This window comes from Saimiri boliviensis, chromosome 6 (genome assembly GCF_048565385.1).
Source record: "Saimiri boliviensis isolate mSaiBol1 chromosome 6, mSaiBol1.pri, whole genome shotgun sequence".
Taxonomy (NCBI): Eukaryota; Metazoa; Chordata; class Mammalia; order Primates; family Cebidae; genus Saimiri; species Saimiri boliviensis.
Window position 1 is genome coordinate 74,466,725 of NC_133454.1, and position 22,737 is coordinate 74,489,461.

Here is a 22,737-nt window from a genome sequence, read left to right on the forward strand (position 1 = left end):
GTCTGGAATTTTAGGGGATGCAAGGGTATTGAGAGATGTTTTTAGTCACAATGCCTACTTTGAGGTTCACTGGGGTCAGGGTTACTGACACCTCATATGTTGCTTTTCTGTGTGATACTGAATTCCTGAGCAAAAACTTGCCAACTGTGCTTTCCTGTTGCCACTTATCCCTGTGTTTGCAGAGTAATCCCCAGAATTCTAGTGTATTCCAATTTTCCAATGCAAGATGGGTACAAAGATGACTAAATAAATATAACCTAGGAACGAAGGTTCAGAATTCAAAGGAATTAGGCATTCCAGGATACCTCTCCAGCCTTGGGACCTGGGCAGTAATAGGTCAGCTGAGTCAGGCTAGGATAAAGAATGTTTAATGAGCCTTGTATCTATCTTTAAGGGCACGTGATCTGTAGCCATGTTGTTTGTATTCAAGTTTTGATTTATTTTTTAAAAATAAGTTTGGAGCAGATTAAAGAACAAAAAACAAGAACCAATCATGTTTTCTACAAGAAGTCTACTTTAAAGACACAGATTAAAATCATAGCATCTCTTTTTCATCCTTTTACTTCTAATAAAAGGCAAACTGGGAGTTCTTTCCAGGAGGCAGAGCAAATGGAAAAGAAGGCATCACCAATAGTCCCCACCACAGGAAACCAGTTTAACATCTACACACATAAAGCACCTTTATAATAACCAAAAAAGTCAGGTGAACACTCATAGTACCTGGTTTTAACTTTGTGTCACTGAAAGAGGGACTGAAAAGGTAGAAAAAAAGTCTTGAAGTGCTGATGCCATCTCTACATCACCGGGCAGTGGCAGCGTGGTGGGCATCTCTAGGTGCTGCGGGAGGGAGGACGCAGCAATTATAAGGCAATGAACTCAGTGTTGTCCTGCTGGAGCAGACAGGACAATCAGCCCAGACTCGGCTGGTGCCCATCTACAGAGGAAACATGTAAACCATCCCTAGACAGAGGGAATCACCAATCCCAGCAGTCAGAACATGAGTTCATGCAAACCTCACTACTAAGAGCTAAAGTGCTCTGGGGCTCTAAACTTGAAAGGCAGTTGAGGCCATGAGAACTGCAACTGTTAGCCGAGTCCTAGTGTGAAGCTGGTCCTAGAGACAGTAGACGGGGAAGCACATGATCTACTGAGACACAAGCCAGGGTTGTTAATAGTGCTTGCATCACTCTTCTCTCCCAGGCTGCACAGCTCACAGCAACAAGAGACTCCTTTGTGCTTGGAAAGGAAAGAAAAAAGGGTAGGGAGGACTGTTTTGCATTTTGGATGCCAGCTCAGCCATATAATAGGGTACTGGTCAGAGTCATAGGGCCTTAGCTCCTGGAGGACATTTTTAAATACACCCTGGGAACTTGCTATCTTAAAGGAAAGGAACCAGTACTGATACCATTTTTTACCTGTGAATTGAAGAGCCCTTGGAACCTGAATAAACAGCAATACCCAGGTACTGAGTCAAAGGACTTTGAGCCTCCAAGACACGCTGGCTTCAGGTAAGACTCAGCCCATTACCAGCTGTGGTAGCTACGGGGCAAAACTCCTGCTTGAGAAAAGCAGAGGTAAAGTAGACTGTCTTGGAACTTAGGTGCCAGCTCAGCCACGGTGGGAGGAGGTAGAGTACCAAGTAGGCTTTTGGGGTCCCCAATTTCAGGACTTGACTCTGAGATGACATTTCTGGACCTGTCCTGGGCCAGAGGGAATCCCAGCACCCTGAAGGGCAAGGCCCAGGCCAGGCAGCTTTCACTGCAAGCTGACTTAAGAGCCTTGGGTTCTAAAGGGAACATTGTTAGTCTGACAGCACTTTCCACGGGCCTAAGGTGGCAGTAGACATGAGGTGAGGCTCATTTGCTTTTGGAAAGGGGAGGGAAAGGTGGGAAGGACTGCATCTTCTGTTTTGGGTGCCAGCTCAGTTGCAGTACAATTAGAATACTGGTTAGACTAGAGTTTTTGACTCTAGTCCCTTACTCTTGGATGGCACCTGTGGACCCACCTGGGGCATCTTGCCTCCCAGAAGGGAAGGACACAAGTCTGTCTTGTTTTACCAACTGACTGTAGAAGGCCAGGGCCTTGAAAATACATAGGCAGTAGCCAGGGAGTAGTTATAGCAGGCCTTGGGCAAGACTCAGTGCTGTGCTAGCTTCAGGTCTCATCATAGTTGTGTAGACACAGGAGTGCTTGTGTCACTCAACCCCAAGCCTTATGTGGCTCAAAAAAGGCAGAGGTTACAGTGAGCCGAGACCATACCACTTCACTCCAGCCTGGGTGACAGAGCAAGACTGTCTAAAAAAACAGACTATTTTAGAGAAAGAAGAGAATGACAGTCTACCTGGTAATCCGGAGGATTCTCCTGGATCTTTTCCAAAACCATCAAGGTGATATCTCTATTAGTTTTTAAGAACCACAGCCATACTGGGCTTGGAATGACCCCTGAAGCAGATACCACTTAGATTACAACACCCAAGTCCTTCTGAATATCTAGAAGATCTTCCCAAGTAGTATGGGCACAAACAAGCCCAGACAGTGAAGACTACAATAAATACCTAACTCTTCAATGCCCATACATCAAATAGATACTAGCACAAATATCCAGGAAAACATGACTTCACCAAATGAACTACATAAGGCACCAGAGACAAATCCTGGAGAAACACGTGTGATCTTTCAGACAATTCAAAATAGCTGTGAAGATACTCAAATTCAAAGTGACACCAAAAAGTTCAGAATTTGATAAATTAAAAAGATTGAAATAAGAATCAAGCATAAATTCTAGAGATGAAAAATACAATTGGCCTACTGAATGCCATCTTAATAGCAGAATGGATCAAGCAGAAGAATTAGTGAGCTTGAAGAAAGGCTATTTGAAATATAGTCAGAGGAGAAAAAAAAAACAAAATAAAGCATGCCTACAGGATCTAAAAAATAGCCTCAAAAAATGGAAACAACTATTCAAATCTAGAGTAAGATGTCAATATCCAAGTACAAGGTTAAAGAACACCAAGCAGATTTAACCCAAAGAAACCTACCCTCAGGCATTTAATGATCAAAATCCCTTTATTGGAAGTTTGTTATCCTTGATAAACATCAGGGATAGAACAAGGATTCTGAAAGCAGAAGAGAAAGTATACAGCAAAGCTTTCATACACCTGGAAGCAGATTCTCAGTGGAAACCATACATGCCAAGAGAGTGGCATAACATATTTAAAGTGCAGAAGGAAGAGACTTATTCCAGAATAATATATCTGGCAAAAGTGTCCTTCAAATGTTAAGAGATAACTTTCCCAAACAAAAGCTGAGGGATTTAATCAACATCAGACTTGTCTTACAAGAAGTTCTAGAAGAGTACTTCACTCAGAAAGGAAAGGATGTTAATCAGCAAGCAGAAATCTGAAGGTACAAAACTCTTTGGTAAAAGTACACAGAAAAACAGAATATTGTAACACTAACTGGTGTGGAGACTACTCTTATCCTAAGTAGGAGGACTAAAAGATAAAAAACGACTTACAACTTTAAGACATGGATGGTAATAAGATAGAAATAAAAAGTTAAAAAGAAATATGGTTTGTGTCCCCACCCAAATCTCATCTTGAATTGTAGCTCCCATAATCCCCACGTGTTATGGGAGGTAACTGAATCATGGGGGAGGGAGGGTTCCTGTGCTGTTCGTGTGACAGTGAATGTCTCATGAAATCTGATGGTTTTATAAAGGGCAGTTCTCTTGCACATCCTCTCTTGCCTGCTGCCATGTAAGATGTGCCTTTGCTCTTTCTTTGCCTTCTGCCATGACTGTAATACTTGCACAATCATGTGAAACTGTCAGTCCATTAAACCTTTTTTTCTTTATAAGTTACCCAGTCTCAGCTGTGTCATTATTAACAGTGTGAGAACAGACTAATACAGGGACAATGTTAAGGCATAGAGTTTGAGGTTTTTATTTTATTTTTTGCTTATTTACATGAAGAGGATTAAGTTATCACTGGCATAAAAAATGGGTTGTAAAGATAGTATCTGCAACCCTCATGGTAACCTCAAACCAAAAATCCTACAATAGATACACAAAAAGCAATAAACGAAATCATACTAGCAGAGAAAAAAGTTATCAGCAGGGCATGGTAGCTCATGCCTCTAATCCCAACACTTTGGGAGGTCAGGAGTTCAAGACCAGCTTGGCCAACATGATGAAATCTCATCTCTAGTAAAAATACAAAAATTAGCCAGGTGTTAGGGTAGGCACCTGTAATCCCAGCTACTTGGGAGGCTGAGGTGGGAGAATCACTTAAACCTGGAAGGTGGAGGTTGCAGTGAGCTGAGATCATACCACTGCACTCCAGCCTGGGCAGTAGAGTGAGATTCCACCTAAAAAAAAAATTACCTTCAGTAAAGGGAGACAGGAAGGAGAGGAGGAATAGAAGATTGTACAAGAAGAAAACAGCACAATGGCAGGATTAAGTCCTTACTTATTAAGAGCATTAAACATAAATGGACTAAACTCTCCAATTGAAAGTGTGGCTGAATGGATGGAAAAAAAACAAGACCCACTGATCTTTTGCCTAGAAGAAACACTTCATTTATAAAGACAGACTGAAAAAGAGATGAGGAGAAATGTTCCATGCCAATGATACCAAAAAGAACAGGAATAGTTATATCAGACAAAATAGATTAAGACACAAACTATAAGAGGCAAAGGTTGCTATATAATGATAAAGAGGTCAGTTGTGCAAGAGGTTATAACAATTTTAAATATATATGCTCCCAACACTGGAGGACCCAGGTACCCAAAGCAAATATTACAGCTAAAGAGAGATAGGCCCCAGCACCGTACTGGAGACTTCAGCATCCCACTTTCAGCATTGGACAGATCCTCCAGATAGAAAAAGAAACACAGCTCAGATCTGCACTGTAGACCAGATGGACCTAACAGAACATTTAGATAACATTTTGTGAAATGGCTACAAAATATACATTCTTTTCCTCAGCACATGAATTCTCAAGGATAGACCATATGGTAGGTTACAAAATAGGTGTTAAGACATTCAAAAAAGTTGAAATAATGTGATAGTTAATATCAACTTGATTGGATTGAAGGATGTAAAGTATCATTCCTGGGTGTGTCTGTGAGGGTGTTGCTAAAGGAGATTAATATTTAATTCAGTGGACTTGGAGAGGCAGACCCACTCTCAATGTGAGTGGGCACCATCTAATCAACTGCCAGTGTGGCTAGAATGAAACAGATTTGCTAAGTCTTCCAGCCATCATCTTTCTCCTGTGCTGGATGCTTCCTGCCCTCAAACAGACTTCCAGTTTTTCAGCTTTTGGACTCTTGCACTTACACCAGTGATTTACCAGGGACCGTCAGCCACAGACTGAAAGCTGCACTGTCAGCTTTCCTGCTTTTGAGGTTTTGGAGCTTGGACTGTTTACCTTGCTCCTCAGTTTGCAGTCTACTGTGGGAATTCACCTTGTGATGATTTAATAATCTCCCCTTTATATAGACTTATTAGTGCTTTGTGTATCTTATTAGTGTTGTCTCTCTAGAGAGCCCTGACTAATACAAATATCAAGAATCTTCTCTGACCACAATGAAGTAAAACTAGAAGTTAATAACAAGAGGAATTTTGGAAACTACAACTACATGGGAATTAAACAATATACTCCTCAATGATCAGAGAGTCAATGAAAAAATTAAATTGAAATATTTCTTGAAACAAAAACATACAATTCACAGGATACAGTGAAAGCAGTTCTAGGAGGTAAGTTTATAGCTGTAACGGCATACATCAAAAAAGAGGAAAAACTTTAAAAAAAACTAATGATGCATCTGATTAACAGCCAGAATAGATAAGGAGCTCAAATTCTATAGGAGAAAAATGTTTAACAATTTGAACCAAAAAAGAGCAAGAGATTTGAATAGCCATTTCTCAAAAGATGACATACAAATGGCAAACAGGCCTGAAAAGGTACTAAACATTGATCAGAGAAACAAAAATCAAAACTATAATGGGATGTCATCTCACTTCAGTTAAAATATCTTATATAAAAAAGACAGGCAATAACAAATGCTGGCTAGGATGTGGAGAATAGGGAATGCTCGTTCAGTGTTGGTGGGAATGTAAATTAGTACAACCACGCTAGACAGTTTGGAGGTTCTTCAAAAAACTAAAAATAGAGCTACCTTATGGTTCGGCAATCCACTGCTGGGTATATAGCTGATGTAATTTCACTGTGTCCCTACCAAAATCTCATCTTAAATTGTAATCCCCACATGTCGAGGAAGGGAGCTAGTGGGAGGTGATTGGATCATAAGGGCAAGTTTCCTGAATGCTGTTCTCATGATAGTGAGGGAGTTCTCATAAAATCTGATGGTTTAAAAGTGTTTGGCAGTTCCCCTCACTTCCCGTCTTCTGCTGCCTTGTGAGAAAGGTGCCTGCTTCCCCTTTGCCTTCTGCCATGATTATTTTCCTGAGACCTCCCCAGCCATGCAGAACTTTGAAATCAATAAACCTCTTTCCCTTGTAAATTACCCAGTCTTGGGTATTCTTTATAGCAGTGTGAACAAAGACTAACACAATACCTGAAAGAAAGTATAACAGTATGTTGAAGAAATCTTTTTGTTCCTATGTTTCTTGAAGCACTGTTTATAATAACTAAGATTTGGAAGCAACCTAACTGTCCATCAACAGATCAACAGATAAAGAAAATGTGGTACATGATCTCACGCCAGTTCGAATGGCAATCATTAAAAAATCTGGAGACAGATGCTGGAGAGGATGTGGAGAAATAGGAACACTTTTACACTGTTGATGGGAGTGTAAATTAGTTCAACCATTGTGGAAGACAGTGTGGCGATTCCTCAATGACCTAGAAATAGAAATCCCATTTGACCCAGCGATCCCATTACTGGGTATATATCCAAAGGATTATAAATCGTTCTACTATAAGGACACATGCACACGAATGTTCATTGCAGCACTGTTTACAACAGCAAAGACCTGGAACCAACCCAAATGCCCATCGATGATAGACTGGACAGGAAAAATGTGGTACATATGCACCATGGAATATTATGCAGCCATAAAAAACAATGAGTTCGAGTCCTTTGTAGGGACATGGATGAACCTGGAAACCTTCATTCTCAGCAAACTGACACAAGAGCAGAAAATCAACCACCGCATGTTCTCACTCACAGGTGGGTGTTGAACAATGAAAACACATGGACACAGGGAGGGGAGCACTACACACTGGGGTCCGTTGGGGGGAAATGGGGGAGGGGTTGGGGTGGGGAGTTGGGGAGAGATAGCATGGGGAGAAATGACAGATATAGGTGAGGGAGAGGAAGGCAGCAAAGCACACTGCCATGTGTGTACCTATGCAACAATCTTGCATGTTCTTCACATGTACCCCAAAACCTAAAATGCAATTTAAAAAATTAAAAGAAAAAAAATGTGGTACATGTAAATGAATAGTGCTTCATTGTATATAAGGAATGAGATCCTGTCAGTTGCAACAGCATAGCTGGAAATGAAAATTATGTTAAGTGAAATAGGCCAGACACAGAGACAAATATTGCATGTTCTTAACTATTTGTGGGATTGGGAAGGTTACAGGAGGGGTGGGATGAAGGTGGGGGTGGGATGAAGGTGGGGATGGTTAATGGGCAAAAAAATAGAATGAGTAAAATCTATTTAATAGCACAACAGAGTGAGTAGTCAACAATAACTTAATAGTGCATTTTAAAGTAAGTGCAATTGGGTAACACAAGGGGTAAACACTTGAGGGATTGGATACCCCATTCTCCATGATGTATTATGTTTTGCATGTCTGTATCAAAGTATCTTATTTACCTCATTAAAATCTGTACCTTCTGTGTACCAACAAAAATTAAAAATTAAAAAATTAAAAGAATCAACCTGGAATAGCTATATTAACTCCAGTCAAAGCTGTTGGGGGAAGCAGCAAAGGAGAAAGGGCTTACACTGTACCTACATAAACTTGTTGTATGTATAAAAGAAATCAGGAACAATAAACTGTGGAAGGCCACAGAAGGCCTCTGGGGAGGAAGGCCTCTCCATATCTCATGTTCTGGTGTAGGGTGACCTAAGCTCTGTTACCATAAACATTGTGCTCAAGGACATAAAACCCCTTCGTAGCACTATAACGTAGCCAGACTTGTGGGCTCCTTGTAAGGCCCGTGTTCCATCAGCTGCACATAGATAATAGGCTAAAGATAACCACATGTTCTTGTTTTTGTAAAACTCCCAAACCACTGCTTTTATCAATCCTTAGAATGACACACCAGTTCCTGCTCTTTGATTCACTTCCAGCTCACCAATTCACTCCACCACCACATCACCCTCTCCCCACCATTACTCCACCCCTACCCTGTAGATCAAAGTGATTGTAATCAAATAGTGTGGATGATCAGAGCTGGGGCCTTCACTGTCTCCTCCAAAGTAATAAGTCATGGCCCGCTAGTCCCACTTCCTCTCTTAATCTTTCTCATTCCTTTGTCCCACCAAACTCAGGGTACCCATGGGTGATGTAGGGCTGGCTCCCTACAAAAGCAAATTCCAGAAGAAATATTATCAGGCATAAAAAGGAATGTATGATAATGAGTTCTATGAAGAGACATTTTTAATGTGTCTGTATCCACAACAGATCAAGATATGTGAGGCAAAAAACTGAATCAAAAGAAACAGGTAAATCCATTATTATAGGTTGAGATTAATATACCCTTCTCCAACAGTAATGAATCCAGCAGATAAGGGGGATGGGGAAAAAATAGAAAAGCTATAGCTAACACTGAACATGTTTTAACCAACTGTATTCAATTGAAATGCACACAATATATTTAAACAGTAGAATACTCGTTCTTCAAGCTCAAATAGAATATTCACCAAGTAGACCACACTTTAGGCCATAAATCATACCATGGACATTAACATTAACAACTTCTTCACTACTGATTCAATTTCTGAAGTTTGATACTGGTCTATTCAGGGTTTTAATCTCTTGATTCACTATGAATTTTCTAATTTGTGTGCCTAAAGACATTCATAGTAGGCACTGGGGATCTTCTGTATTTCTGTGGGATCAGCTGTAATATTTTCTTTGTTATTTGATTATGCTTATTTGGATCTCTTAATCTAGCTAAGGGTCCATCAGTTTTTTTTTTAACCTCCAAAGAATTCTTGGGTTTATTGATTTTTTGTTTGGATTTTTTTTGTATCTTAATTTCATTAGGTTCTTCTCTAATGTTTTTCTTCTGCTCGCACTGGGATTTTTTTTCTTGTTCCTTTCAGGTACAAAGTTAGATTGTTAATCTGAGCACTTTGCAACTTCCTGATGGAGGTATTTAGGACTTTAAACTTTTAACACTGCTGCATCTTGGAGATTTTGGTAAGCTCTATCCCTGTCTCCATTAACTTCAAAGAATTTTAAGTTTCTGCCTTAATTTAGATGTTTGCTGAGGAGTCATTCAGGAGTAAGTTGTTTAGTTTCCTTGTATTTGTGTAGTTGAGAGATATTCTTGATATTGATTTCCATTTTTATTGACCTGTGATCTAAGTGTGGGCTTGGTATGATTTTTCTTTTTTGAATTTGAGACTTGCTTCATGACCAAGCATGTGGCTAATCTCACAATATGGCTTGTGTGCAGATATGAACATATTCCATGGCTGTGGAATATTCTGTAGATGTCTATCAGGTCCAGTTGGCTGAGCATTAAGTCCAGAGTTTGTTAGTTTCTGCCTCTATGATCTGTCTAATATGTGCGATATTTCAGCACCTCACTAGTATTAGATTGATCTTTATCCCTTACTCACTTATCCCACACACAAGCTTTCCCTGACTCTTAACCCATCCCATTCACAGCCTCTCTAAGACAGCAAAAGTTGTCTAAGTCTTTATGCAGACCACGAAAAGAAAACACTTGCATGGTATTGGTGAAATGCAAAGTGGTATGACCATTGTATTAGTCTGTTCTTACACTGCTATGAAGTGCTATCTGAGATTGGGTAATTTATGAAGAAGTTTGCCTCACAGTCCCTCAGGCTTAAAAGGAAGCCTGACTGGGAGGCCTTAGGAAAATTACAATCACGGTGGAAGGCAAAGGGAAACAAGGACTTTCTTCACATGGCAGCAGGAGAGACTGTGCCACACACTTTTAAACCATCAAATCCCAGGAGAACTATCACAAGAACAGAGAGGGAAATCTGCCCCTATGATGCAATCACCTCTCAGCAGGCCCCTCCTCCAATTTGACATAAGATTTGAGTAAATCCAAACCATATGAGCCATGATAGAAAACCTCTTGAGGAACATCCATATGGCTAACAGAACCTAAGACCCAGGAATCTTTCTACTTGGTATTCACTCATAGGGCATGAAATCAGCACCTTGCAGAGATAAGCACACTTACATGTTGATAAAACTATTCATAACAGCCAAGATATGGAATCAACCTATGTGTCAATTGATAGATGAACGGGTAAAGTTGTGGCATTATTGAATACTGCCATTTGTGATGATAGCATGATGTTCTCAAGTTCATCTAAGTTAAATAAGTCAGACACAAAGATATATGAAATTTAGAAAATGTCAAAAGACAGAAATGGAGTATATAACTGGTTACCCAGGGCAGCAAAGGAGAGGAAACGGGGAGATGTAGGTCAAGGGTACAAACTTGCAGCTGTAAAGGTTGAATAAGCCTAGAGAGCTTGTGTGTAACATGAGGACAGTATCTGTATGATGAAGTATTAATTTTCTAAGAGCAGATTTCCGGCTTCCTTGCCACAAGGACAGGTAATTCTGTGAGACGATATATTGTTGATTTGGCTACAGTAATACTTTCATTATGTATATCAAAACATGTTTTATAACTTAAAACATGGGTAAAAAATTCACGGTCCGATGGTGAAATTTTGTATTTACTCTAAATTTTGTCAGGGGTCACTAAATCAAAATGAAAATGAAAGTGGGACTGAGGAGGTTCAGAAGTCAGACAGCTATGGAGTTGAATGGCTTGTCTGCAGAGTCAGAATCTCCTCCATGGATGCCATAAACTGGGATGAAGTAGAAAACCTATCCAGGTAAAAAAAATCGATTATTTTCTTCAGTAAGTTTAAACATGTCTTTAAGTAATGAGGAACAATAAGAGGGTGACATTTGCAGCTTATGCCATATGATCATGAGCTTTTGACAAAAAATGGAACAAAACTTCTGGAAACAGTAATAAGTAACCCTAAACTTCTTTGTTTTGTGTTGGTGTGTGTGACAAAGTGATTGGCCACCATTGAGGGCTAAGAGTAAGTATTGTGCTTGATTAAAAAGTTCCCTCTTCTCCCATGGTTGTAGCTTTTGAATGACATTTTAGAAGTATTTATGAAAGAGTTCCAGAAAGTTGAGAACGCAGTACACTCAGTGCAAGGAAGATGTAGAATTTGAACCTAGGGTGCAAGAAGCCAAAACTTTTGCTTTTAGCCACTGTGGAAATCTTAGGCAGATTTCTTGGACTGTCTGTACTTCACGTCTGATATGTAAAGTGGAGATTAAAGAAGTTCACATCTCACTAAAAAATTAGCTGGGTGTGGTGGCATATTCCTGTGGTCCCATCTGCTTGGGAGGATTGGCTTGAGTCCAGGAGGTCCAGTGTATACTGCTCAGGTGACAGGTGCACCAAGTCTCAGAAATCACCACTAAACTTCCCCATGTAACCAAAACCTACCTATTCCCCAAAAACTATTGAAATAAAAAAAGAAATCAGACTCAGGAATGGGTTCAAGGATGAAATAAGGAAGTCTAAAGATTTAGGCACAACTTGGGTCAAACACAAATTTTTTAAGTGTCAGAATTGGCACTCGGGCTGTGGTCTATACTTAGACATGCGGGTATTTCACTTCTGTCATGAACAAGAATGAGCTCAAGTTTGATCTTGGAGCCTGATTCCTGGATGTACCCTTGTGAGGTTAGGAAGGTGGCTTTTTGAAAAATGCTTTCGCTATTATAGCATCAGTATTCCCATTTCAGGGTAATTCTCAGACTTCAGAGAGATGTATGTTAAGTCCCTCAATTGATATTTATCTCGATGTACTCCAATTAAGCATCTGTGTCAACAAGTTTAAAGTTTTATTCTAGAATTGAACATGAACAATGCTTATGTCAGAGAAATACTGAACTGATGAAGTTATAAGCTAAGGGTCCAATATTCAATTTATAAATAGAAATAGAATTGCTTTGGTTGTTGGTATTGTGTTGGTCTCACTTTTCATCTTTGATGGACTTATACATGTAATGCCTAGCTGTAAGATAAGATTGAATGGAAAAAAACTGGGTAGTTGCATTCAAATGAAGGGCTAAGATACTTAACGACACCAAGCTTGATGCTTGTGTGTTGTGCAGCCCAGTGGCATAATGTTATTTTTGGGCCAGAGTGCCCTCTCCTGGACAGTGTTAGAATGGGGACAGTGTGAGAACTTAAGAATGCTTCTGTTTGAGATGTTTCCAATGCAGAATACATATCTTATCTGATTGTCTTGATATTTTCCTGTAGCAAAAGGTGATACTTTTCTGCACATCTGATGCATATCTCCCCATAAGTTGGAAGAATGAGGTTTTGAAAGTTTGTGAATGAAATTAAGGGATAGTTCCTTAATTAAGGGATATAACCTTAAGGATAATTCAACAAGTACTTTGGTTTATTGAATATTTTGTTTTTTAATTATACAAGACATCCCGATACAGAACAGACTCAGATCCTAAATGAAGTTTATCAAGGCAGAGTTTATCCATTGGAGGTGAATACTGGATATGAATCTCAATATAAATTTCAAAATCTGGATATGAATTTGTATGGACTGATAGTCCTACTTTTTTACTTGGCTAAGGGTACAGCATACATGCAGGATAGAAGAATCCTGTATATTTTGGCCACTACCAGCAATTTCACACAGAATGTGAAATATAAGTTTGGGGAGCAGGTTGCAAGCTTCTAGAAGTTCCCAGCTTCTCCTGAGGGTCTACAGAGGTATAATTATCTGAAAGGGAGCAGAAGTGAAAATGAAATCCTTTCCATAATAATTCGACTGCATTGGCCCCTTCTCTGACCATATTAGATCCCAGCTAGAAGGAGGAGGTCAGGTTTTGTCTCCAAGGCTTAGAGGTAACCCTTTCTGAAGACACAGAGACAGCAGTAATGGTGATAATGCTGTTTAAGCATTTGTCATGTTTGTCTTACTAGGCTTTTTATATACAGTATCCAAGTTATAACTTCTACCCAAAGAGATTATTCGACTTATGCTTGAAGAACTGGCAATGATGTAACTTGCTTCAGGTTACATAGTGACCACGTAACCAAGCTGGCTATGCAAACTCAAGCCTTTGAAGCTTCAGAGGCCATGCCTTGCCACACATCAAGTGTGATGCTCCAACCCATGAACATCTTATTAGAACACTTGAGGGAAAAAACCGCTTCAGTTTTTCACTTTGAGAAAAGTGATGTTAGAGAAGGCTGGATTCAAAAAGATATAAAGGAGATCTACCATTTTACCTACAAGTTTAGGGTCCTTTCTGCAATATAAACCAGAGTGGGGTAAAATGTGTTCAGTATCCAATTTTAAAGAGTTGCTATTGAGTTGTCTTAAATAAAATTTAGGACCCTACCATCACCTCCTAGTACTGTAAAGAGATTAGATTTTAGACAAGTGGGCTGAACTCCAATTTCCATCCGAGCCCTAGAGGACTCATCCCTACCCCAGGAACACCTTTGATTTCTACTTGGCGACCTTAGAATAGCTTCAGATACCAGGAAGGGCAGATGCAAGAAACAAGAGAACGTGGACACAAGGGATTAGGACTCAGTTAATGGGTCTGTTCCTTCCCTCCGGACCAACTCTGGCATGCCAGGAACATCTGAGCTTAAGTTCAGATTCTGTGCTCATCCTTCTGGGACAAAGCCTGCTATTAGCTTTCTATATTGAGGAAAGTGGGGAGGCTCAGATCCCAGATGGAATTCCCCAGACACCTGAGCAGAGTGCTTATAAGTGCAAGGTCTCTGAGGCATTTGCAGAGCTCCAGGCTCTTACTGACATGACACAGCCCAGGTAAGAGGATCTTACAAAGAATGATATAGAAAAAGAACGGGGTCATAGGGAAGAGTCCCCAGCTTATAAGGATGTATAGACCTTGAAGAGCCAACTTAGCTCACGTTCCTGTAAGTCTAAGGCAAGACTCAGGAAAGGGATTCTCTGGGAAGGGGATTTAGAAAAGGTGGAGTCCACACAAAGCCACAAACAAGAAGCCTGATGAAGCCTCTAGTTCACTAATGCCAATACAAGACCCTTTAATACACAGCCATGTTCTTTAAATAGGCGCAATAATTTCTTATTCAGCAGAGCCATGTTCTGTGCTAGCATGTGACTTCTAGTAAAAGACAAGCAAGATCATCACCCTTTTAGAACTTACTGTTTGGGGAAACATACATCAGAAGACAGTTCAGAGAACTATTCAGGCAGTACAGAAATAGGGCGCCAAACCCAGAATCAAGGCAAGGTTCAGTAAGAAGTGTGTATCTAAGCTATGGCAAGGTGAATATTTAAGGATTCACTAGGTGAGAGGAAGGAAGAACATTATTTCAGTATCAGGAAAGAACATGAGTTATTCTCAGAGGCAAAAGGACATGTTGCAGCTGGGAAACAAAAATGCAGTCTCATTGGAAGGTAGTAAGAAGGGTGAGAAATGGTAAAAGCCACGACAGGTTTAGTGGATGTGTTTGGACACATCATTATGCTCACACCATCCCTGCACAGAAGCTGCAGTAGACTACTATATTTAAGGTATGAGAACTGCTCCTACAGAAGGAGGTATGAATTAAAGAGCTAGTCTCAGTGTTGGGGTCTTAGAGTAAAAGACAGGGGTCAAAACTTTGTCCCAAGAGTGGGTCCTCCCCATGTAAGCAGCTGAAGGGCATCTCTCATCAAGGATGTGCTCTTCAGTTTCATGATGTGCTCCCAGAAATGAATAGGAAGAGATGAAATGGAGGTGTCCATTAGAAAACAGCCCTGTATGTTGTCAGGTATGAGAAAGGAAAGTAAGGAGATAAATTTGACCTTCTCCAGAGTTTCAGTTCAGTCCAGAGGACATCTGATGTGGCTGTAACAAGGTCTGTGACACCAGAGGCCTATTGGATTTCATGAGAAGTCGCTTCCTCTCATGTCCACAATTCACCAGGTACATACTTGGTCTCATCTGTGATTCATGCCTTTAAGATTCTCCTTCAACATGATCTCTGCACAAACCTAGAAGGGAGCCATTTGCCAGGGAAATAGCGAAGGGGTTCAAATTGCGTTAGAAGGAAAGATGAACCCTGAAACAGCTTTTTCACCAGTATAGGAGGAGTAATAGCTGTACTCAGGAATCATAGCAAAATAAAAATCTACTTGGCAGAGTCCTGCTAATTTTACCATTCAAGAACTCTCCATTTCTGGAGTAGAACAAAACTTTTTCATATTACAGCTTTGCTTAGGACACATTCAAGCTATAAAATCCATTTGATTCGACATGGAAGTAAAATAGACAAGACCCCTTTATTGTAAATCTTAGTATCAGAGGAAAGAGTATCTAGCCCAATTGCCTTGAGTTTATAGCTCCTTTGCCTTTAGAATTATTTCTGTGACTTGTCAGCTTTCAGATTCTGTGTTCTACTGAGGAAGCAGTTTTCTTGCCAAGAGACAATACTGGGTTAAGATAATATACTGTTTGGATCTGGCCTGATATATTCAGGCAAGAACAAGTGGCATAGTCAAAGGGCATTTGAAGGGACTATATGCAGAGACATGGGAAGAGTTAAGGAACTTGACAAGGATGGGAGGCACTAGGACCAACAGTAAGTGGCCCTTCTTAGCCCAGAGCTGACCTGGTAAAGCAGGGCATGGTTACCAGAACACAGAAAGGGTCACTTCAGGAGCTGGGGTCTTTGACAGAAGACCAAGACACTGCCAAAAGGGCAGTGGCAGGCAGGAAGAGAACTAGACAGTAGGTCTCTGATCACTGGTTTTACTCTTATCTAACGTTAGTGCCTCACATTGACTGAGCACCCCCCGGAATCTAGAGGATAAGGGAATCTGGGTGATACAGCTCATGAGTATAATACTTCTGGGGCAAAGAACAGGGATCTATGCAAATGGAGAACAACCAGCATATAGGTTAAGGAAGCCAAGCCAGCCACCTTCCAACTAAACCTACCACCCTATTCCAGCTGATGGCCTTGCAGGCCAGTTCCTGTGTACTCCTCTTCTTCCCAGCTCCAATGACTCAGCCTTTTTATCTTCCCTCTTCACAGTTACTGCAAACATTATGTCCACTTGTAATCTTTGAGAATCTTAAGGTGAGCCCAGCTTAAGAAGTCTTATGGAATAATGTCAACAGGCTTATAGCAGTCATCCTCCCGAGCACTACAGCTTCCTGGAGATAGACATTCTAGAGACCTTTGATATTTGAACATTTTTGGCTTTGCATGTTAGTTTCAACAGAATAAAGAGCTAATGCTTAGTGTTACTGACAGATCCTGCATTTTCATTTAGACATGACAACTTCTCTAGGCCACAGCCTTAAGTCTGTTGCAAATTGAGGTTAGTCGTATTTCACTAATGGGATGAAGCAGTTCGCCTAAGCTCCCAATGCCAAGATCTGAAGACAGATCTAAAAAGGTCCTAAGCCCAGACAACTGACTATTCTACTGTAGTCAACATTAACTAGGCTCAAGATATAGAGTATTAAACTTCTCACAAGCTCCTTACTTCCTTTCACATTCCTCTGATCTGTAAGGAACACATTCTGGTATGATCTTTTAGAAAAAGGAAAAAAAAACCAAATCAGATAACACTAATTGTTTTCATGTATTTTCTTTAAATTGGTATCTTTTGAGTGAGTTGCTCTGGACTCCGAGTAAAGATGTTTCATCACCAAATGTTTGTATCCTAGGCTTCATGCCACTCTGCACTGAGTATCTTCTTCCTCCCTGCTGATAACCCTGTCTCTGGAGTCTTATCTTCATATTCAGCCTTCAGAAAGGGAGGAGGCTCTTGCCAGGCTTTGCCTTTGGACATCAAATATGCGCAAAGTGAGCTTTGATTAACTTTTATCTTTTAGAAATCATGTTGTTTCCACCCTCTGGAAGGTCCCTTCCATCCTCTGGAGGTCCCATTTTTACCATCCCAAGTCACTGCTTTGTGACTCTGGCCTACAAATTAGACACATCAGCTCATCCAGTAGTCAATTCTGGTTCCAGGTTTAAGCTTTCATTTACCGTAGAGCCTAGATAGTTCCAAGAGTCTCTGACCCTCTGACACTTCAATGCATCTCCTCCTCTTTCAAGGAACTCTATACTCTAAAGTCTTCCAATATTATCTCAAGAGTCATCTCAGCCTACATGCAGTGGTAAATGACCAAATAGATATTTGCTTTAGGTCAATTCGTTCAGTGATGCAAGAATATCAACACCTTGAAGTCATACTGCAAAGAGATATATTTCATTCCAATGAGTGTTTTGGCTTGTGCTTGGTAAGATTGTGAATACTTTAGTATGATGTGACACTGACATTCTACAATTTCTTCTAAGGATGACTTATTATCTAACATCTAGTCAGTGATCCTATTCCCTATTATAGGGCCTTAGAGTAAAACATTTTCTTTTGTTTCCAGGAAAAACACCCTGCTGCATTTAGTAGTACAAGTGAGAAGGTTCACATATAAATAGCCATGCTCAATTTTCATAATGTCTGCTTGGTACCCAGCTCCTTCCAGCTCACTGGCATCCCAGGGCTGGAGTCTCTGCACATCTGGCTCTCCATCCCCTTTGGCTCCATGTACCTGGTGGCTGTGGTGGGGAACGTGACCATCCTGGCTGTGGTAAGGGTAGAACGTAGCCTGCACCAGCCCATGTACTTTTTCCTGTGCATGTTGGCTGCCATTGACCTGGTTCTGTCTACTTCCACTATGCCCAAGCTTCTGGGAATCTTCTGGTTTGGTGCTGGTGACATCAGCCTGGATGCCTGCTTGGGTCAAATGTTCCTTATCCACTGCTTTGCCACTGTTGAGTCAGGCATCTTCCTTGCCATGGCTTTTGATCGCTACGTGGCCATCTGCAACCCACTACGTCATAGCATGGTGCTCACTCATGCAGTGGTGGGTCGTTTGGGGTTGGTTTCCCTCCTCCGGGGGGTTCTCTACATTGGACCTCTGCCTCTGATGATCCGCCTGTGGCTGCCCCTTTATAAAGCTCATGTTATCTACCACTCCTACTGTGAGCACATGGCTGTAGTTGCCTTGACGTGTGGCGACAGCAGGGTCAATAATATCTATGGGCTGAGCATTGGCTTTCTGGTGTTGATCCTGGACTCAGTGGCTATTGCTGCCTCCTACGTGATGATTTTCAGGGCCGTGATGGGGCTAGCCACTCCCGAGGCCAGGCTTAAAACCCTGGGGACATGCGGTTCACACATCTGTGCCATACTGATCTTTTATGTTCCCATTGCCGTTTCTTCCCTGATTCATCGATTTGGTCGCTGTGTGCCTCCGCCAGTTCACACACTGCTGGCCAACTTCTATCTCCTCATTCCTCCAATCCTCAATCCCATTGTCTATGCTGTTCGCACCAAGCAGATCCGAGAGAGGCTTCTCCAAATCCTGAGGATAGAAAGGAAGATTAGCTGATTGCTATTTTCTTCTCAACTAAGCTCAATGGAGAAGTTGTTTAAATATGGTAGGCTGCTTCCTGTTGGGAGCTTTACAAGCAGTTTGAGATATTAGGCCCTGTGGTCTCCAACTTTTGTAGTTCCAAAGAAATACTAAGAAAGTATACAACTCTAAGTCCTAAAGGTGGGAAATGTAAAACTTATGACAAAGATATTTGAGCTGCAAAGAAGTTAAATCAACAGTAACAGCAACAGACTGCTAACGTTTAGCATTGTGTCATGTAACTCTTGGAAATATCCTGACATGAAGTAATATTGTTTATATTTTATGAGGAAATAGGACAGAACACCCTTGCTCTATGAACTGCATACCGTTACTTAAGCTGCCTTGCTCCATGTTTTGGTTGGAGTTTGTAATACATTGTTAAGTTATGTATTAATACTTTCTACTCTTTGTTTCCTGTGTATCTTTTAAGAGGTAAATTTTTTTTTTTTGAGATTTTTATGTTTATTGAAAAGATTAAAAGTTTGAGAACCATCATTCTAAAGCAGGCGTCCCCAAACTACGGCCCGCGGGCCGCATGCGGCCCCCTGAGGCCATTTATCTGCCCCCTCCCTCCGCACTTCAGGAAGGGGCACCTCTTTCATTGGTGGTCAGTGAGAGGAGCACAGTATGTGGCGGCCCTCCAACTGTCTGAGGGACAGTGAACTGGCCCCCTGTGTAAAAAGTTTGGGGACACCTGTTCTAAAGTAATTAGTAAATTAAAATGCAAACTCTAGATTTCCCATTCTTTAGCAAACCTATTCATACTGTCACTAGTATGAGGAGTCTTTTAAGAGGTAAATTCTAAACCTAAATAATTTAATTGACGTTTCCTTAGCTACAAGATACTTCCCGAGTTTAGCCTCTAGTGATTGAGATGCTGTTCAAACTGCTGGTAATAATGTGTTCTAGAAGACTTCCTTGCATGCCCAGAAGATTTGGGGATACTTATGAAAGAGAATGTGGCCCCCAAAATTTGTCAGGTCAATGAAGGAAAATGAGACAAGATTACTATGTCTCAACATTGCTTTTGTTGTATTCTCTGCAGGCTTGAGACATACGAGGGCTCTGTGGAAATAAGCCTTCCCTTTCCCACAGAAAACATGCCCCAAACCCTGATCCATCTGTAGGATTCCTGCCGACAGTACTACATCCTTAAAATGAATCAGCGTAAATTGTGAGTTATGCAATTTATAAAGACACTGACTTCATCCTGCAGATTAAATGTTAGCGCAATAACTAGAATGTAGTTAATGTAAGTAAAGTATTTAGTTACTCAACAGAATTGACATAGTCCTCACTTCCACACTTTAAGGTAAGAATTACTCCATTTTGTACATGAAGCAATTGAGTTCCCAGAAGTGATATCATTGCCCAAAGTCACTCAGTGAACAACAATCAAACCAGGGATTCAGCCAAGTTTGTTTTTAAAGCTCATAAGCTTCCAACCTCTGATCTACATTTTCCTTAACTGAGGAAAGGCACTGAAAATTTTCTGGAGGTCTGAATTGTCATGCACTTAAACTTCCCAACACAGCAGACATTAGCTACACTCATTTCTAAAGCCAGATCCAAAAGAAGTCTCCTTTACAGTGCTGTTTCCAAAGGACGGACAAAATGTAAAATTAGTGAACAGACCTAGATTTGCAACTCCATACAGTCAGGAAAATTTTGAATGCACTAGGCTTTAGGTATACACCAAATCATGTAATTGGGCATGAGAGAAAGGAGTAGTGAGGTGCAAAGAAAAGAGTTCTGCAGGAAACCATAGAAACTGCTTTCTAGTTTCTCTTTGGCTAGTCCAAAGAATGGAAACCACTCCACTATTGAGGTATCTGGAATGTGTGATCATTTAGGGATCCAATTACATGCATCTCTAACTTCCATCCTCTCACACTGTAGTGAGCTTTCCTTAAACTTTCATCCAAGTTTAGAGAATGAGTGTTCTCCCTATGAATGGGGAAACAATCATAAGATGCGTCTTTTGCTTTACCTATCCTACCATGGTTGGGAACCAGAGGAAGACTTTTGTAATCAGTGCAACATATGTGCTCACAAGCTGTCTACAGAGCAGGGGAGAAAGGGCAAAGCACAGTGACCCAGAATGACCTCTGATGCAATTTAAAAATGTCATCTAGTAAGGTTAAACTAAGAAATCTCACTGTTTTCCCACAGCACATTTCCCCCCCCCCCCCCCGGAGGAAAGTATACAGGAAGAAAGTAGATATAAGTTGGAACCCAATTTGTGGAATTTCAAGAAATTCAGCCTATTGTGAATGAATGTCTTCATTCTCTAAAAGTTGTGCAGTCTGTGTCAGATTATAGAATACTATGTTCCTGTAATTCTAGCTTCCATATATTGTTATACAGAAGTTGTGAAACCTATATGTAGCCAGAGGACATTAAGTTTGTCATCTAAACAAGGTGAAATAACTTATAAAACATATAAGAAGCCATGAAAATTATTGTGGCAAACTTTAAATGTATCTTCCATATCTTCTCCAGTGAATGCTGTTGACTGACAGCTTTAACTGCTACCATCTAAACTATCACCATCCTTCTACTGAGGCCATATTTCCCAGAAGCTGTTCCCAGTGATCCAGCATGATAGGGACCTAGAATACGCCCACCTGGGAATGCACACTTCTGACAGAACTATGACGTCAAGACTCTCACATGGAACTTCTAAAAGTTTCAGCAAGGCCAAATTTAGTGATAATTCCTTAGCCTCCCTCAATACTTTACAGAAGTCAGGCTGGCATTTACCATTAGTTCTCCCAACCTCCTCTGGCTCCCTCCTTGATTCTCCTTCACAAGCATATTCTTCAGTAAAATACTAAGATGAGATTAGGCCTAAGATCACAGAGTTTATTGATTTCTTCTAAGTTATACTGGTGCCCCTGCAGAATAATGAAGTTGAGAGCTATTAAACAATTAATGGATAAGGTGTGAGAACTTAAGGGTCTCCTTCTAAGCAACCAGAGAAAGTCCCCTGCAATGATGCACAGCTGAGAAGCAGACTAAAGACAGCTGTTACAAGCACACAAATGTTTGAGAGCTTGGGAAAGTGTTATTCTAAAGTCAGGGACATATTTAGGAAAACCTGAGACACTGAAACATGGCATGAGAAGGGATGCCCTTGAGAATGTCGAAACTGTAGATACCCTAAATGCTTTGGGCTTTCAGAGGTGACCCACTTTTCTCTAGTAAAAGATAACACTTCGGTGCAGCAACAGGTATTCCCCTCAGGAGCTGCTCTCACCTCTTCTGGCTGCCAGGGTAATACATAGGGTTAAAGACAGCATATTCTTGCTGAGAACAGACAGGGCTGGATAAAGAAGGAAGTGTATAATAGAATCGTTTTTAGAGTTAACTAACAAATGTTCCTTAGCAAAGGCCCCACCCTCAAGCCTGGAAACCCACAGCCCTAAGTGGGAACAGGCATTCCTATTTTTTGCATCAAAAGTTGTCTTTTGGCCCGCCATAGCCCTTCTATCCTGTACCCTTGTAAACCCCAGGCCCCATAAGCAGGTGAGGAGATGAATAGAAGAGCAGAAGAATGGCACAACAGCACAGCAGCAAGAAGAGAAGAAGCATCTGAACACCAAGAGGAGTTTGGCTGGAGGTGGTCAGAGAGATCAGCCACTGGGTGGCCAGACTCCAGGAGAAGACTGTGTTCCCATTCCATCCCCCTTCTAGCTCTCCACCCATCCCACTGAGCACACTAACACATGCTCACTTGGTCTTCAGGAGTTGCAGGCTCCCACCTCCGACACTGCTATGGGGCTGGAGCCAAGGGGTGCTTGCCTGACTCCTGTCCATCTGTGTGCTTTCTCTCCCATAAGGGGTTTGAACACACACAGTATCTGAACAGATGAGCAACAGCCTTGTCACATGTCCTGCAATGGGGGTCAGGGGACTCTTTCATCTGGGGGCCTGTCTGGGATAAAAAAACCAACCAACAAGTTAAAACACAGAACTGTCAGATCTGTCTTT

The 22,737-nt window shown here is 41.0% G+C and overlaps 1 protein-coding gene across 1 annotated transcript; it reads left to right on the plus strand.

Moving 5' to 3' along the window:
* Positions 1–17,763: 17,763 nt before the first annotated feature.
* Positions 17,764–18,717, plus strand: OR52M1 (olfactory receptor family 52 subfamily M member 1). Its single transcript, XM_003923389.3, has one exon. The coding sequence runs from the start codon at positions 17,764–17,766 to the stop codon at positions 18,715–18,717; it is 954 nt and encodes a 317-aa protein (XP_003923438.3).
* Positions 18,718–22,737: the final 4,020 nt, after the last annotated feature.